At 42.7% G+C, this 17,120-nt stretch overlaps 1 protein-coding gene across 3 annotated transcripts in view; it reads right to left on the bottom strand.

Moving 5' to 3' along the window:
- USP30 (ubiquitin specific peptidase 30) overlaps nt 1-17,120 on the bottom strand; it is a 302,545-nt gene that overhangs the window by 218,086 nt on the left and 67,339 nt on the right. For all 3 annotated transcript variants that reach the window (XM_085636303.1, XM_085636304.1, XM_085636305.1), the window contains one exon: nt 721-819. In XM_085636303.1, coding sequence (XP_085492429.1) covers nt 721-819 — 99 coding nt within the window. The remainder of the gene's footprint in view (nt 1-720; nt 820-17,120) is intronic.

Here is a 17,120-nt window from a genome sequence, read left to right as displayed (position 1 = left end):
CCCCAAACACCACATGCAAATGAGGTGAGGGTCCGTCACCGACATAAGATGCCCACAAAACGTGCAAGTTTTAAAGCCCGAAGGCATTCGCACACTGCTCCCACCAAAAAAGAATGGAAGAAATGGGGGCTGCAGAATCTAAGAAAAAATTAGGGGATTAAGGTTTAAAATCTCCAGCGGAACACAGCCTTTATTCCTGTTACTTAGTATTAAGTATCAATTTCAATTGGTTACAATTAATTAAATATTAAACTTCCTGTTTTAAAGGTATTTGATAAAACCACATCCTACCTGGCAACTGATTTCATTCAGTCCTACATTTCATAGTATTTTAAAATGTAGTTTTCTTTTGAAATGTTGATTAACTAGATACTTCCTCACTCATAAGTGAGAGCAATTTATATGTGCAAAAAATATGGTATATTCTAACAACGCAAAAAAGTGCATGCCTTTTGTTGGCAGAAAGGGAAGGTGAGAGGCAGCAGGTAAGGATGCTTTGGAACACGCCACTTAATTATATCGTTGAGACTGATCATTCATTGTGATGGGGTTTAGTTGGGGAATAAAGGAGTTATGCATGGTGAAGGGTTTAGCAAGAATAAATATGCAATAAAGCCAGGGTATTTTTTGGCACAACAGAATAAAGGAGGTCGCAGTCTACACAAATTTTCCTTACAAGTGGCATAACATAGCATTACTAGTTCAGATAAAGGTGCTTACCTCCAATGATTGGACATCAAATAAATTTGTAATCCGTGGCCGACGATCCCTTTCATCTTCTAAGGAGGATGTCAAAACATGAAACAGTTCATGAGCATCCTGCCAGGCAGAAATACGTTAAAGTTTAGAAAAAAATAAATTACTTTCACGTCCAAATATGTGTAATTTGTACAATAAGCAAGACCCTAAATGACAAACACATTTTTGAAAACTCCACCACCTACAAATGATCCAGTAAAACTGCATGATAGGGCTACAAATAGGTCTAAAAGAATTAGGAGGATGGCTGCCTCCCCTTTTACTATCCAAGTGATGTTTGCTATGTACATCTGTTAGAACAACCTTGGTTTACCTTCCTCGCAAAACTCCTGAATACAGGTTCTCCAAGATGTTATACGTTTCAACGAGTTAAGGGACAGTTATATGAAGCAAATTTGGTGTGGTCAATGTAATTTCTTAACCTGTGTGATAATCCATGCATTCTTGAAAGAATAAACACCACCACCTGTCACAAATGAAGCAGCAGCTTGCAGCAACTTGTGTGATTTATTAGCTTCTTTGTAGTTTCTCTGGGGTAAATATCTGCCGGAAATTTGGTGCTTTGAATTCATTTAATTACGTCAAAAAGTTCAAATTCTGAGCCTATTTTAAACAGAAATCTATCAATATCAAATGTGGTGGGGAGCTTACCTATAGTTTGATCCTGGCGGAGACCAGACTGGTATTACCACAAATCCTCACTGATCTAGAGTGATTTTCTGAAAGTCTGTCTTACAAATTGTGTCAATGAAACAGATATCCTTAGATCACATTTGTTTCAAAATCAGTATGAAGGGAGATATGCAACATTGGTTCAGACGTCAACAAAATCCTGAAGAATATGTTAGGTTCTAGCATTGGGTCAAATAGCAAGGTATAATATTCAGCTTTAACTGTATTAACATCTTTCTGTATGGGCTTCTGGCAGCCCACTGCAAATGTTTACTATTGTTCAAAGAACTTTGCCACAGCTGATCCCATTTCCTGGTATGTTGCATTTGCTGTAGCAAAACAGCTGTTTCTGCTCTTTTTGCTAAAATAAAAGTACGCTACTTAAGGGGATAAAGTAATTGCTAGCTCAGGGAAAGTTATATTGGGCACTGTGGTCAATTCAGTACAATTTTCTCGCTCTTGACATGGGTAGTGGGCAGGTTATCATACAATGGGCCAACCAATCCAATGGACAAATAGAAACATAGGCATTTATTCAATTAAGGATCACCATCCAGTCGAACGGATTTCTCAAAAAGGGTAGTACATGTTGGATACATATTGTAAGGTGGTCACTCATATGATCTGCTACTTTGCTTATATCTTTCCTCTACTTGACTTGGTTGCATCTTTTAACATCGAGTCTGTCTCCTATGCTGATGACACTCAGCTTATCCTAATTCTAGATAAAAATTCAACAGCGGCAGAAGAAAACTTTCAACACTGCCTCTCCGCTAACTTTGACTGGATGAAATCTAACCATCTCAAGTCCAATAGCCAAAAAACAGTGATCATGCTGCTGGGGAAATCCAACATATTCATGCCCAAACAGTGGTGGCCGACTGACACGGCACCTCCTCCTAATACAGTGGATACTGTGAAGATCCTGAGGATTAGATTTGACACTACGCTGTCCTTCCATCAGCAAGCGCTCACGATGACCGGCACCTGCTTCCACATGATAAAAACCCTCAAAAATTGTTTTGATCTACTTCCAGCAACAGCTCGGAAGACAGTTGCAGTGGCCTTAATCCTATCTCGGCTGGACTACTGTAATAGCCTATACGCAGGAGCAAAGAAAAAAGCTCTGAAAAAACTACAGATATTCCAAAACGCAGCGGCCTGACTGGTATTGAAACTGCCAAGAGGGTCCTGAGCCTCAGAAGCACTCAAAGTCCTTCATTGGCTGCCGATACACAAAAGGATCCTCTTCAAGATCCTAGTAATCACCTTCAGAGCGGCCAGATCAACTTGACCCAAATACATCAGGACGAGAATCAAACCTTATGTTACTCAAAATCCTCTGAGATCCTCTTCCGAAAATGACCTAGCACCTCCCCGCTTTCACCTGTCGTCCAGAGGGGGAAAGTCAATGGCAGTCCTGAAAACAACAGCTTGGAATAGCCTGCTCACCCATCTAAGACTTACACAGTCAGAACCCATGTTCAAGAAACTTTTGAAAACCTGGATCTTTGCAGCCCCAGATAATCTGGTACTATCACTTACTTGATGCCTCCCCGACTTAGACTACTCTCCCTCACCCCTCAATACACCCGTTTCCTAGCGCCAAGATGTTCCTCGGAGTGAAAGTTGCGCTCTATAAATGAAGTCATTCATACCTCAAGATTCCAATCCTTTCACAATAGATAGGTACTTTTATATTTGCTTAGAACGGCTGAGTGGTATTAGTTTCAAATGTGTTCTATAAATGTCTTCGAGCAACCATGTTAAGCATGTATTGCTTATGAAAAAGGACAAGGACATGCTATTACCACTGGGCGTTTCCCTGGAACGCTAGAAGGGTGTGGCCCGGTTTTGATACTGGGGGCCGATTTTGCAGTGGTGCTGCAATTTTGGCCCCCCGTAACAAAAGCAACAAGCAAGCATAATCCACTCCCTTTCGTTTCCCGCCTCCCGCAGCCAGCCAGTGCTCCACACTGGCCCCCACCACCCCGACAACCTCCCCTTGTAGTGGGCAGGCTCGCTCAATATGCACTGTGCGGGGGCTCGTCCGACAAAATTGCCGGGGCTGCCTTAGGTTTCCAGTCCGGCCCTGTATTAAGCACATCTCGCTCCAAATGGACAAATTACATTTTCTGACTACATTTACACCAGATGCCATCAAAGTATTTAGCAAAAACATGAAGGCGTATTTTTTAGATTTATATAAATACAAAGCCTCAATCTGATTGATATCAGTCCAGATGTGAAATACTGTACTATTTGAGCTAACAGACCAGACTAATATTTGAATAGAAAGTCCCCAAATACTATTGTCGCTGCCGAAGTAGGTTTAGTAATCTTTAGCGGTTTACTTTTCCACAAAATCGTGTGTACTGCACTATTTAGAAGCTCTGTGCTATCCCTTGGCTTCACTACAGTAGTTTTTTTAGCACTGCATACAATTTAATTTATCCTAGCCATTATGATAAGGGTAGCTTAGCACAAAGCAACATCTTCTAGCATAGTGCATTAATGTGGGCTCTATAGTTGAGGCATACAATATCATGTACGTCCTCAGAAATCTAAATGTATTTTCCAGCAGGTGACCAGACACTTTCAAAAAAATATTAGGCAAACAGAAGATTATAATCTTATACGCTGTTCCCCAACCAAAATAGACCTGCCCGGTAGCCTGGAATCACCACAAACAGCAATAGCTTGTGGTTTCATTGCACAATTAAGATTATGGATGATAGGAGAACTCCTGTCTACTGCTCTATTAAGGTGAATTAGTTCTGATCTAACACAATTCAAAGATGCGTTTAGTTGGGTATATATTGGCAGGAATATATGAATAAAAATATCCTATATGAATTATTTCATCCCAACACACATTTTTTCCATGGTATGGTGTTAAATGTGCTACCAATGGCAATTACTTTCCCGTAATAAAGAATGCCTTAAGTTTTAGAATTATAATTACATACAGTCCATCATGGTCTACATCCATTGTGGTCTTCACAGACAAATCATGGCACTGATAAGACTCTAATTGCAAGACATTTTGAAATATATTATCTTTACTTAATAATGCAAATAGGCAGCACAAGCCTTAATTTACGCTCAAAAGAAAGAGGAGAATTTTAATTATGAGAATTGTTCTGTAAACGCATATAAGTAATGGAGCAATTTGAATTTTATGTATTTTATAAAATGCAAAGGTCAGTCCGCCACTAACTTATTTACTTCATTTAAGGTGACTGTTGGACTCAAACCAGTCAATGTTTTTTTAGTGATTATCTCGAATGCATTTTTTTAAACAAAATAATCAAATAAGGTTGGTACCATTTTAATCTGGCTCAGCATATACATATCTTTCGTCACAAGCCAGCAATCCTGCCTGCATATGTAGATTTTATTTCACTCGTAAAACTTAATTTTTCTGTTCTATTTTCTGTTCATATGACTGTAGAGATGCCAAACAGAATCCGGTTGCCCTGAGTCCTGGGCAACCTCAACTATAGTGCCAGTTTTTAAAAAGGGCAACCGTGATAGCACTCATTGCTATAGACCTATCACCCTGCTAGATTCGGTGGTCAAGGTGGTGGGTTGGGTGTTCTTGGAAAGGTTGACAACCTGGACAGAGGAACACGCAATTTTATCAGATATACAGAATGGGTTCTGCCCCGGAAGGTCCACCATGGCCCAATGTCTTAATCTGTCCATGATTTTGAAAAAATACACGGTTGCCCGCCCCAGAACGATCTACTTAGCATTCATGGACCTGTCATGCGCGTTCAACTGTGTCAATAGAGGCAAACTTTAGCAGTCCATGCTTACTATTGTGGTAGATGTTAACATTGTCTCTTTCTTAGAAAGTCTCCAAGCAACTAGGGCGCAGGTTAGATTTTCTCAGGACCTAAGAGTCTCCCGCACTGTGTCAATTAAACGGGGTGTAAGACAGGGTTGTATCCTGGCCCCTTTTTTGTTTAATTTATAAATCAACGACCTAGATAGTGTACTACAGATACAAGGGTTGCTTTTCCGCAGGTAGGCCGTCGTGGCCTCCCGGTTTTACTATATGTGGAGGATGCAGTCCTTATATCTAGGACCGATAGGGGGCTACAAACCCTGCTTGACTCATTTTCTGCTTTTATGAGGGATAGGGACCTGTCCATAAACAACTCAAAATCTTTTGTGATACAGATGGGTACCCGCACAAAAAAGTCCTTTCAGTTTAGGGTAGGCACCACAAAGGTTCCCCGCACAGAGGTCCTCTCGTATCTGGGAGTCACCCTGGATGAACATCAGAATTGGGGCCCTTTAAAACAGAGAAATAGGGGTGGCCTAGTGTGAGCAAATGCGGCTATCCTTAACTTTGCTACCAAACTAGGCAAAAGACCTATAGGGGCACTTTTAAAGATATATCAGGCGAAATGTGTCACGATGGCCAGTTATGGTAGTGAAATATGGGGGCATGCAGTAATGGAAAATTTGCAAGTGGTCGAGAATAAGTTTCTGAAGCTCCTATTGGGTGTCCCAACTGAACTTCAAATATGGTTGTGCATGAAGAATTAGGGGTCCCTTTTTTGTGTGATACCCTGGCTCTACGACCACTAACCTTCTGGTTGAAAATATGGCGGAATGATGAGCTGTCAATGACCCAGCGGATAAGGAGCGAGTGCATGTCCCTGGATCAATCGTATTGTATACTATGGCCTGGATATATAAAGTTAAGATTTAATAGACTGGGTAGACCAGAGTTATATATAAAACCAGAAATGGCTTTAAAAAGGACTTGGCTTGGGTCAGGGAGTCTTTCTGTAGTTTACTGAAACTGGAGAGGGAAGAGCTTGAATTGCGGAAACCCAGTGTGCGGAAATTCATAATCTTAAAAACAACATTAGCCTTCTGGGTTCTTTTAACAAATATGATTGTTTCCTGTTGACTAGGTTCCACCTGGGCTTTTTTCACCTCCTGCTAGCTTTTCCAAGGGGGTGCACTAGAGGACAGCTTTTAGCATCCTGTGGGTGCGACGGTATGTCTCCACAGGATCTGTTTCATTTTCTATTCTTTTGCAGGTTCTATGTGACCCCGGGAAAAAAAAAAATATTGTTCCAATTATAAGGAGAGCGAAGTTTAGACAGGCCCACCCAGCTCTTTTTCACCTACAGTTGTTGTCTGAAGACTCCATCCTATTTGTCCTTAACTTTCTTAAGTCAGCAGAAAATGTAGGGCATCCTTTGAATAGAAGGCAGTATTTTCTAGGGCCATACATTAACTTAGTCCCCAGCATGTGATATATCTCCTGTTAGGATCTTGGTTCCTATTTAATCACTGGTATATTTGAATTCTTGACCCTATGGGCCTAAGCCTTTGACGGGTATGAATTGTGTAATGGTTTTATGGAATTGTTAAACTGTTTCAATAATTATTTTTATACTGTGAACTTTTATCGTTTTACAGCTGTAAACCGAATAAAGTTATTTGAAATTTGAACTGACAAGACTCAAAATACAAACAGCAACACCAATAAACTGATTCCCCAGTCAATACTTGCTTTTGTGATCAAAAATAGTATTTAAATAAGCACACCAAGCATATACACAGTATACTAAATAATGATCACCATTTCTTAAGGCTAGTGAGTGGAGGCGCATCATATAATGCTACAGCTTCTCGATGCTGGAGGGTTGGGTCCTCTTGCGGTCTCTTTCAAATGATGTGATGGGGTGCCAGTCTCCAGACGGCCAAAGGCCATATATGATGTCCCCTCTGTGACCTCCTTAGCTATCAGTGTGTGTTACCATGAGCAGTGGTCTCTAGGGACGGTCCTTCCTTGTAGATCTTTCGGCAAGGATCCTCTTGGCATAATGTTACAGGGCGACAGTCCTAATATTCGTGGAGGCCCCTACCTGGTATAGTAGGGCCTCTGGTTTACAGCAAAACAAGGACAACAGTCCGATATTCACACCAGACCCCACCGGGAACATAGGCGTCATTGGCTTACAGCACCACAAGGGCGAAGGCCCTAACTTCATGATGGCTCCCACTTGCCCACAGTGGCTGTCTCCTTGACAATGCGAAGGATAGACAACCTACACTCTCACAAAGGTCTCGGCCAGAGAGGGTGTCAACAGAATCTGCGCTGGGCCTTGTTCCCTCCAGGTGCTCTTCTCCTCCTCACACAGTACACTGGTCTTGGCTAGTGTTCTAGGCTCAGGGAAAGTGGTCTTGACTTCCTAGGTGATGGCCCCTCACCCATCGGGGGACTAGCACACCTTCATCCCTAGTCCTGGGTATCTTCTTTTCATGCTGTAGAACAGCTTGGGGGTCTCATCCTCACACTACTGTTTACTATAAAACAGGTATGGTGCCATCACTGAGCTTGTGACACATCTTCTGTTAGAGGGTTACTGCCCTTGCCAAGAGTTGAGCGTAGCGCTTGGTGTGCCCCTCCCAGTCAACAAATACCACATTATCATAAGACAGCCCTAGGTCCTGGAGCACATGCAGGATCCATATTCGTCCATGACCAAAAATCAGTACCTAGGGTCCAGAGACCCATGCAGCTGGGGTACTCAGGTTAAGGGTGCACATCTATTACCATGCAGGTGACTTTTCTGTGCCAAATGAAGCCTGGTGAAAAGCAGACCAGCTATTTAGCATTGATTTTGTACATCATTGACAATAACTGAAAAACAGACTTCAGCTGACAACTGAACTCTGCTTAAAGTCATTGCACTCAAGAAAGTAGAAAAGAAACTAACAAAAAAAAAAGAAGCAGCAAAATTAAGTTGCCCATCAGTAACATCTGAGAGCCTACTCACTACGTTCTGAAGCAGAGGCAGGAATACCACTGTACTCTCTTGGTGAAATATGCAAATACTGCTGTTACAAGAGTACAGTTTTGTCCTGCAAATAATATATTGTCTTGTGGGATTTCTGTAGTTGCCAGCCCCCCAATCCAAATCGCCTGCTTAGGGAAGTAGGAGCTGGCGAGAGGATTAGTTGAGAGTTAAGAAGTTTAAACGGGGAATGTTAAAACATGATCATCTCCAGGACTGAGAAAAATATGAAAGACCTGCAGAACAGAAAGCATTGTGTTGCCATGAAGATCTTTGAAAATTATGACAAGTGCTCACCATCCTTTGACATTTTTCAATGTTGTCAGAAGGACAGTGATAAAACAATTCAAAATTGTATTTTCTCTCTAATACGTACCAACAGGGATACAAAGACTGGATGCATGTTTGGATTTCTGCTGTATTTTGTTTCTGTTCTGACTGTTGCTAAGGTATTGTATGGAGGTTAGCTACTAATGGAATGTCCATCAGGCCTTTTGGTAGGAATTGTATGAGGTCAGCAAAGATGCCTGAAGGAACTTTTCATTTGTTGTTTAATAGTATGCTGGTCATGTATTTCAGGAATTAATGTTTCATATGAAAAGAGGTGTCTGTTTACTGTAAATATGATTTTTGATTTTAGGCCAGCTCTGAAGTCATGCGAGATGCATTTACTTTCCTTAGGATGACATAAAGTGCCATTCTATACAATGAAGTGGCTTAATAGTAAATTAGACATTGTATTGAGTTGTGTATGTGTGGAGGAAAGCTCTCGGCCAGGTACGAGCACCCACTATGAAGGGTGTAGGACCTTCACTCTGAATGTTCTGCTCTTGGAGTTGTGCTGTATGTAGAGCGTCAGGACCTTTATTAGGTGGAATTGCACATAATGTTGCTGAGTTCCAGAGTATGAGTTGTAGTGTGTTATATTCTGTGCATGTAAGATTATCACCTTCCTCCATATCACAATAGACACTGTTTCTAGTCCTAGAGGTTTTTGTGTGGTATGCTAATGCATTGTGGATGTTCTGGTTAGCTTATGCTGAACTAATTAGACTAATACACCTGAAAACAATTAATTTTTATGGGAAAAAGTTAGGACTAGAGACAGTGTCAAAAATGACCCACCCTATGCCAATGCATTGAAGAAAGGTGAGGAGAAATCTCTTATTAGTGAAGTGTGAATTCATCGACAATATGAGTCAAGAAAGGACCGCAACTAGGGGATAACACTGTGAGCAAGCATGGTGCATGTGGTGGGAGTGCCTGTGTTGGGGATAATATTTACCAGGATGAGTAGCCCTGTGCCTCAACCGGTCTATGATTACGGGCAAGTACATGAAGGCCAGGGGTGTTTCGATCCATCTGGCCTTCATGGACTTGTCTAGTGCCTTCGACACAGTGTGTCGATGAAAGCTGTGGGCGTTAATGAACACTATGAGATTTGTGGAACTGCTTGTCACCCTGCTGCATAGATTGCATGCAGCTACCTCTGTAGCCATCCGGTATGGCCCAGGTGGCAAAAAGACCAAGCCAATTGCCTCAACCGAGGGCGTACGCCAGGGTTGTATATTGGCTCCATTCCTGTTCTTAATATATACAAATGGTCTGGAACATTTTTTATTACAACAAAGATTGGACTTTCCAAGAATAGATGGCAAACAGGTACCCTTATTGTCCTATGTGGACGACACAGTGCTGATGACTTTAACGGCAAACAGCTTACAAAAATGTTTGAATGCTTTTAATGAGTTCATGTCAGGATTGGATCTTAAGGTCAACTTTAGTAAATCTTTTATCATGGTGTGTGTCCCAAATAAAACTAAAACGCGTAATTATATGGTCAACGACACAGGTTTCACTAATTTGGGGAATCTTTTTAATAAAAAGTTGAGCTGGGATCACTTCATTACATCTAGATTGCAACAAACTAGTAGAACCATAGAGGGGCTTTTCCGATTTGCCAGTGAACTTGCCCATAAGCCGATAGCTGAAATGAAAATACTGTACAAATCCAAATGCCTGTCAGTAGCCACCTATGGGGCAGGGGTATGGGGATATCATTAAAGTGCCCAGGTTCAAACCTTTTAAGAGACTGCATGAACCTTGACAATACAATGGCGGTTCCATGGTTACGCTATGTCAAGGAAACGTTTCATAAGATAGGCCTTGATAATTTTTATGAAAACCCGGAGTCTATCCAACCTAATATGAAGATGGTCATTAAGAATGCATATCATACTGTTTTAAGTTTGTCTAGACAGGATAGTAATACAGTGTAATATGTAGCTTTGAAACAACAACAATTCTACTTGTCTTTTGTTTTTTAATGACAAGATTTTGTTTAAATGTACTGCACTTTCTTGTGGCTTTTCCGAAACATGGGGGGTGGTGTGAGGGACTTCCTCCCTGCCCATGTAATAATGCAGCCCAACAGAGCACAATGCATTTTATGCTTTTTTGTTCACTTTACAAGGACCCAAGAGCCCGTTTCATTAAACCAATTTTACAGGCTATTCGCTCCTGTACTTACAAAGAAGGTTTTGAATATTTGAGGTCATTATCAACTGCCACTATTTGTAGCTCTGTGCTCAGTTTTATCAGAATTGCTCTTTTAATTAGGAAACAATATGAATTATGAATAGTTTTATTGTTTTTTATCTATCTTGTTGCTAACTTTTGTGTATTGTCTGATAAAACCTTCTGTATTTTAAAACATTTTGTATTTTAAAATGAACGCATGAATTTCATGTAAACTTTTAGGATTCTTTTGAATCGAATAAAGTTAATTGAACTGAGTAGCCCTGTGAATAAGATTTGTATGTGTGCTTTCTGTATGCCTTGAGTAAACCTTGAACAGAGTGCAGAATCCTGAAGTGTTTTGTGCACTGGCACGTTAGCATATTGTTGAGTCATGTTAACACACCTCGAGTATGTCTGCATGTACATCTATCCTCCACATCAGAGTTGCTGATTAGCTATATTCTTCCTTAAGATGTTGTGCTGTTCTCGTGATCTGATGCTGTAGGAAGCTGGCTCTGTAAACACTATACCAAAGTAAGGTATAGTGTGCACAGAGTCCAGTGGATCCCCAAAGGTAGGCAGAGGCTAAAGAAGATAATACCTTACTCTCTATTTGTGGTAGTGTGGGCGAGCAATAGGCTTTATAAGAGGGTATTTTTGTTTTTTTAAATGCTGTTTATTGGTTTACATAAGTTTGAACATCTATCCATAGCATTGTTTAGCGTGCATATTTTTTTCAAACAGATACATAAAATGTATGGCTACAGAAAGGTTTTCATGTGTCATAATCATGGCAAGTATAACAGTGCTGCAACGTTGATGGCATTACTGGGGCATACGATTGCTTGCATAAAATAGTAATATTTTCAATAATATATTTTTTTTTAAACCTGTTCTATTAAGTAATGTATGTACACGGTGTCTTCTGTTAGGCGCAATCATGTTTGCAACCTAATGTGTTCATTTGTCTAGCGTTGTGGGTGTGTGGCAGGCTTGATCTGAGTGCTGTGTGGTACATAACAGTGCGGGTTGATCCTAATGTCACAGGACTGTCATCAGGGGTCATGAGGCCCTGTTGCGGGGAGCTGACTGTCGTGGTTAATTTAGTTTCCACATAAGTTAAATACTTAAGCCAGTCCATAAGGGTTGCAAAGGAGGGCGTGTGTCACAGTGCATTGGAGTCTCTTGCGTTCCGCCACCAGTGCCCTACGGAGGTCGGCAAGCCAAGTACTGATACAGGGCACTACTACTGATTTCCAGGACATGGCTAATCTACGCTTGGCCAGGCCAAGTGCCAGATCAAAAAATGTGTTTAGATTCTTGGAACAGGCATTTAGTTTTGTTATGCCTAATATAAAGTGTGTTCCTTGGGCCGCAAGCTTTGTTTCCGTTGCCTCTGATAATATTTTAGATATATCTCCACAGCATGTCGCTATTAGGGGGCATGACCAGACCATGTGGGTGAATGTGGCCTCTGGATACCGGGGGCATATGTCTATGGCCACGGTCCCACGCCTCCGGAGAACTACTTCCGGAGGCAGATCCTTCTCCCATCGCGCTGCCAAGACCTGGGACACCCTCCCCCTCCACCAACGTCAAACCGAAGACCTGCTGACATTCAGGAGACAACTCAAGACCTGGCTCTTCGACCAGTAACATCTCCCCCCCCCCCCCTCCCCCCAGCGCCTTGAAACCCACCCGGGTATGTAGTGCGCTTTACAAGTTACATGATTGATTGATTGATTAATGTAGCATACAATCGCGCCAGCCACTATGGAGTTAGATATGTGTGATTGAGATAATTAAATTGGGTATATTTTATTCTGGCATTTGTAGATATCACTTTGGGGACCTCTATGCATTGCATCCATTGTTTGTCTGTGATCGAAACTGCAAGTACCGAGACCGAGTACTCACGTAGTGGCGACAGCGTGAGCAATGCCTCTGGCCTAAGGGAATTGTATAACATAGCTATTGCTTTCCTGCCCGCACTCAGTGTAAGGAGTACCTGTAGCGTGTTGGATGTTGTAGGTTCGGCTTGCAAATTCCCCTACGTCTTTGTCAACTGCCCTTTAAGTGTGGCGCATTCAGCAAGAAGGTCCCAAGGTACACCCCATAATCACTCACTGCATGTGCCTCATCCAATGGTAGCTCGCGAGGAGCCAACAAGCTGCCTGCGGTGCCCATCAAGGCGCCAGATGGAAGCGTAGGAAATGTTGTATCTTCTCACAGCTTAGATGTTGGATTACCGAGTTCTACAAGGAGGGTGCAGTCGGGGGTGCACCGGAGGGGTGCAGAGGGAAAACAGCGCCCCACGATTTCCTTTATTATTTTGATTACAAAAATATTTAGCTGCATAATACGATCAATAGTAAGGAAGGAGTGAATGGGTGGGTTGGCAAAGATAAGAGGTAAAAATATAAGGAGGCTGGAGAAAAGTGGACAAGAACGAAAATATATGTCCACTTCAAATTGTACAATCACGTTAAACGCCTATCTTTTTATTTCCCTGGGTGCTTTTTAATTAATTCTATATGAAGCACGGCCGTTCATAAGGAGGATCTGGCTCTCGCAGACTTCATTAAGTTGAAAGGCCAGGCTGTGGAACCCACCAGGAAGTGAAACAGATGTATGAGCAGGTTGTAATCACAATCTATGGTGTGAAATTGCACTGAAAGGCTTCGCCGTCGCTTGACAGACAGGTCCCCACGTCAGCGACCTGGAAAGGAGTGATGGAAAATGACGTTATCATGTCACGTTCAAGCAGGGCAGTTTTGTTTATGTGGCCCTAGTTGTGTTTACACAGCATGCCTGGTCTAATAGCTGGGACATAAAATACAAATGCAAAAACGAAGCCCGTAAAAACGTTCCAGTCATACAGTTACTTCTGTCCCAAGCCATGGTGCGATCTGCCCTTTCCTAGGCTGTGCTCTAGTATGTTTAAGGTACAGCAGTGTACCGAATACTGGGAAGAGTGTTTATCCGGGGCCGTACTCTAATATGTTTAAGGTACAGCGGTTGTAACCGAGTACTGCTAAGAGTTTTTGTTTTGCAGATTTATATAGCACGTACTCGACCTGAAGGTATTGGAGTGCTTTACATGAGCACCAGTTACGTTACACAAGGACACACTCATTTTTGTTAGGCACAGGGAGATTAAAAGTGATTTGCTCGGAATCACAGGATGTTGAGCCACCGGAGCCATACTCTAGTATGTTTAAGGTACAGCGGTGAACCTGAGTTCTGCTAAGTGTATTCATCCAGGGCCACGCTCTAGTATGTGTAATGTACAGTAGTGTACCCGAGTACTGCTAAGAGTGTTTATCTGAGGCCGCACTCTAGTATGTTTAAGGTTCAGTGGTGTACCCGAGTACTGATGAGAGTGTTTATCCAAGAGCATGCTCGTAACTTTCAAAACATTGTAGTGAGAATGGTAATGAGGCTAAACATTTTGATCATGTCTTACTGGTCATAGATCAACTGCGCTGCAAATGTTTTGAAGAAAATTTGTATGCAACCAATTTGTGGGTCGAGTACATTGATGTTAGGTCGAGTAGAAAATTCTAGTCACTAGACCTGCAGGTCAAGTACGATTTTTATGATTTGTCGAGCCCTGCACAGCATCATCTGCGTAGAACATGACAATGTGCCATTGATTGTGAGCCCTGATGCCCCAGTCAACAACTCGGCTACAGAGCGCACACACCAAAGGATCCAGGGCCGGGCGAAAAGAATTGGTGATGGGGGCAACATTGTCTTGTGCCCCCGCCCAACCTCGAAGGGTTTGGAAATTATCCTGCCTATCTTCACTTGAGCACACGGTGTGGTATACAGCAGCTTCATCCACCGCAGAAACTGAGGACCCATGCCATATCCTGCCAGAACCGTGTGCAGATAATCCCAGCCCAAGGTGTCAAAAGCTTTCTTAAAATCCAGGGAGGCTATCTATGTCGGGTCCGCCTCCGTTCACGCCCAGTCGAGCAGCTTGAAGAGATGACGAAGATTTAAGCATGTGTTCAGGGCTGGGATAAAGTCATTTTGATTAAAGTGCACCAGGAGGTTTACCACTTCGAGAAAGTTTGTTTGCCAGCACCCTGCCCAGTATTTTATAGTCCGTATTCAGGAGGGATAGTGGGTGGTATGAGCTCATCTGTAGTGGGTCTTTGCCAGGGCTTAAGCAGCACTACTAGTACTGCTTCTCGGAGGGATGGTGGTAGGACACCACGATCGAATGACTCTTGATAGAGTTGTGTAGGCATGGTGTCAATTGCATGCTAAACGTTAAGTAGAGCTCGAAGAGCTCTAAGGGCCATCCGTCTGCCCCCGGGGTCTTACCTCTTGCCAGCTGCTGTAATTTCGTCAATCGATATGGGCGTCTCAAGGGCATCGTAGTCTCTCTGTGGGATCTTGGGGAGGAGGATATGTCCCAGGAATTGTTGTATCTACTGCTGATCTAGGTGGGCAGGAGCCTTATATAGCGTGGCGTAATATGTATGGAAGGATCTATTGATTCCTTCTTGCCTGTTTATCAGTTGGCCGTCTAGATTATGAATGGCTGTTATTTGGGTTGTTTCATTTTTCAGCAGCCATGCTAGCAGGTTACACGCTTTGTCTCACTCTGTGTGTTGTCTAGCAAGGTAACGTTTGTAGTCCAGGGTGCATAGTCGAGACAATGCTATTTTGTAGGATATCTTAGCTTTGGTTAATAAGGGTATAGTGTGCGATGCTGTGGGGGTGAGAAACCCATGACTTTGAATTTCGGCTTCTATATCTAGCAGCTTCTTAGTAGGGGACATGCGCAAGCCATATATCGCTTTTAGTGTATGCCCACGCAAAACTATTTTAAATGCATTCCATACCGGAGTGGGATGCCGTGCCTTCATTGCAAAAGGGAAGCATGCAGGGCCACTGTAGGAAGACTCCATGTCGGGATATTGGCCCTAGGTGCACCCCATGTTACTTGCAACTGCAGGGGGCTATGATCCGAAAGTGTACAGGCGAGGTATTCCGCTTGGGTGACCATGGATAGGGCCGCGTGGAGCAGTATATTGCATCTATTCTTGTATGTAGGTCCTGTTGTCCTGACTAATGGGAGAACACCCACCCTGTGTGATATTTGCGGCGCTAAGCATCCAGCAAATGCATATTAGTAGCCCATGCCTGCATTTGCTGTGATAGGGGAATGGATTGAGCCCCAGGGAGTGGTGGGCGTGATCGGTCCAGGTCGGGAGTGCAGTTATAGTCTCCACCCCTGTATGTAGGGGACGATGGATCGCGGAGTAATAACTTGGACAGTGTGTGTAAATATGGGGATTGACCTGTATTCGATGCGTATTGTGATATTAGTGCTACTGGGGAGCCGTCCAGGAGTCTCTCTTTTATCGCATAAGGACCATTCGGATCTGTGCGTGTGTGGCGTATCTGAGGTGGGGTACGGGATGCCATCCATATAAGGGTACCCCTTGTGTATCCAGAGTAAGTGGTCCCAACTACTGTGCCCCTCCAGAGTTTGCGCAAGGATTTCAGAGAGTAGTGTTAAGCATCTATTGTACACACTCAGGCAAGAAATGATGTCACGCACTCAAAGACTGAACATTTGTTTGTATAAAAATATTATTTCGTTGTATTTTATTTCTAGAACCAAGCCAGGCCTGGTGCAGGTAAGTGAAGTAATACTTTGCAAAAATAATGTTAGTGAACACATTTGAAATGCAGTAGAATGCGATTGGTTTGTTTACAGGTAAGTCAACAGTTACTATTGTAATTGCTTTACAGTTACAATTGGGACTACTATTTTAGTTACTTTTCAGATTACTTTTCTTACTCAGTGTGTTATACCTAGATACCACACTGGGACATTTCCTGGATAACGGTAAGTAATGCAATTTTCACAGCACAGTTGTAAGCGTTTTCTTAGAATTTCCAACTCCACACAGAACTTTTCACAGAAAAGCAGTCAATGCAATCCTATGGGAGAAAATTAAGTTTCAAGGTAAGTACTTTGTTTTGGGAGTTTCTGGGGTTAGAGCAACGGTTACCCCAGGGTCAAGGATGCACTCTCAAAGCACCCTCAGCGGCACTAGGGCGGCCAGGAGCAGGTTGCTGAGGCCCCATGTTATCCAACGGGGATACTGGCCTCCAGTTGGTGGCTGTTCACGAGCAGGACACAAGGTTTTGGGAGCAAAGCTCCTGGACTTAAGCCAAGGGCAAAGGGGATCAGATTTAGCACACTAGGCGCACCCACAGCAGAACAGGGGTGGCCGGGTGCAGGGTGCTGTTCTGGTGTCGGGTGCCCTGTTGTTTTCAATAGGGAATCTCCGGTTGCAACAAACATTGCAG

Source organism: Triturus cristatus, chromosome 11, assembly GCF_964204655.1.
Source record: "Triturus cristatus chromosome 11, aTriCri1.1, whole genome shotgun sequence".
In the NCBI taxonomy this organism is placed as follows: Eukaryota; Metazoa; Chordata; class Amphibia; order Caudata; family Salamandridae; genus Triturus; species Triturus cristatus.
The sequence above is the reverse complement of the archived record's forward strand: the minus strand, read 5'-3'. Positions and strand labels throughout refer to the sequence as shown.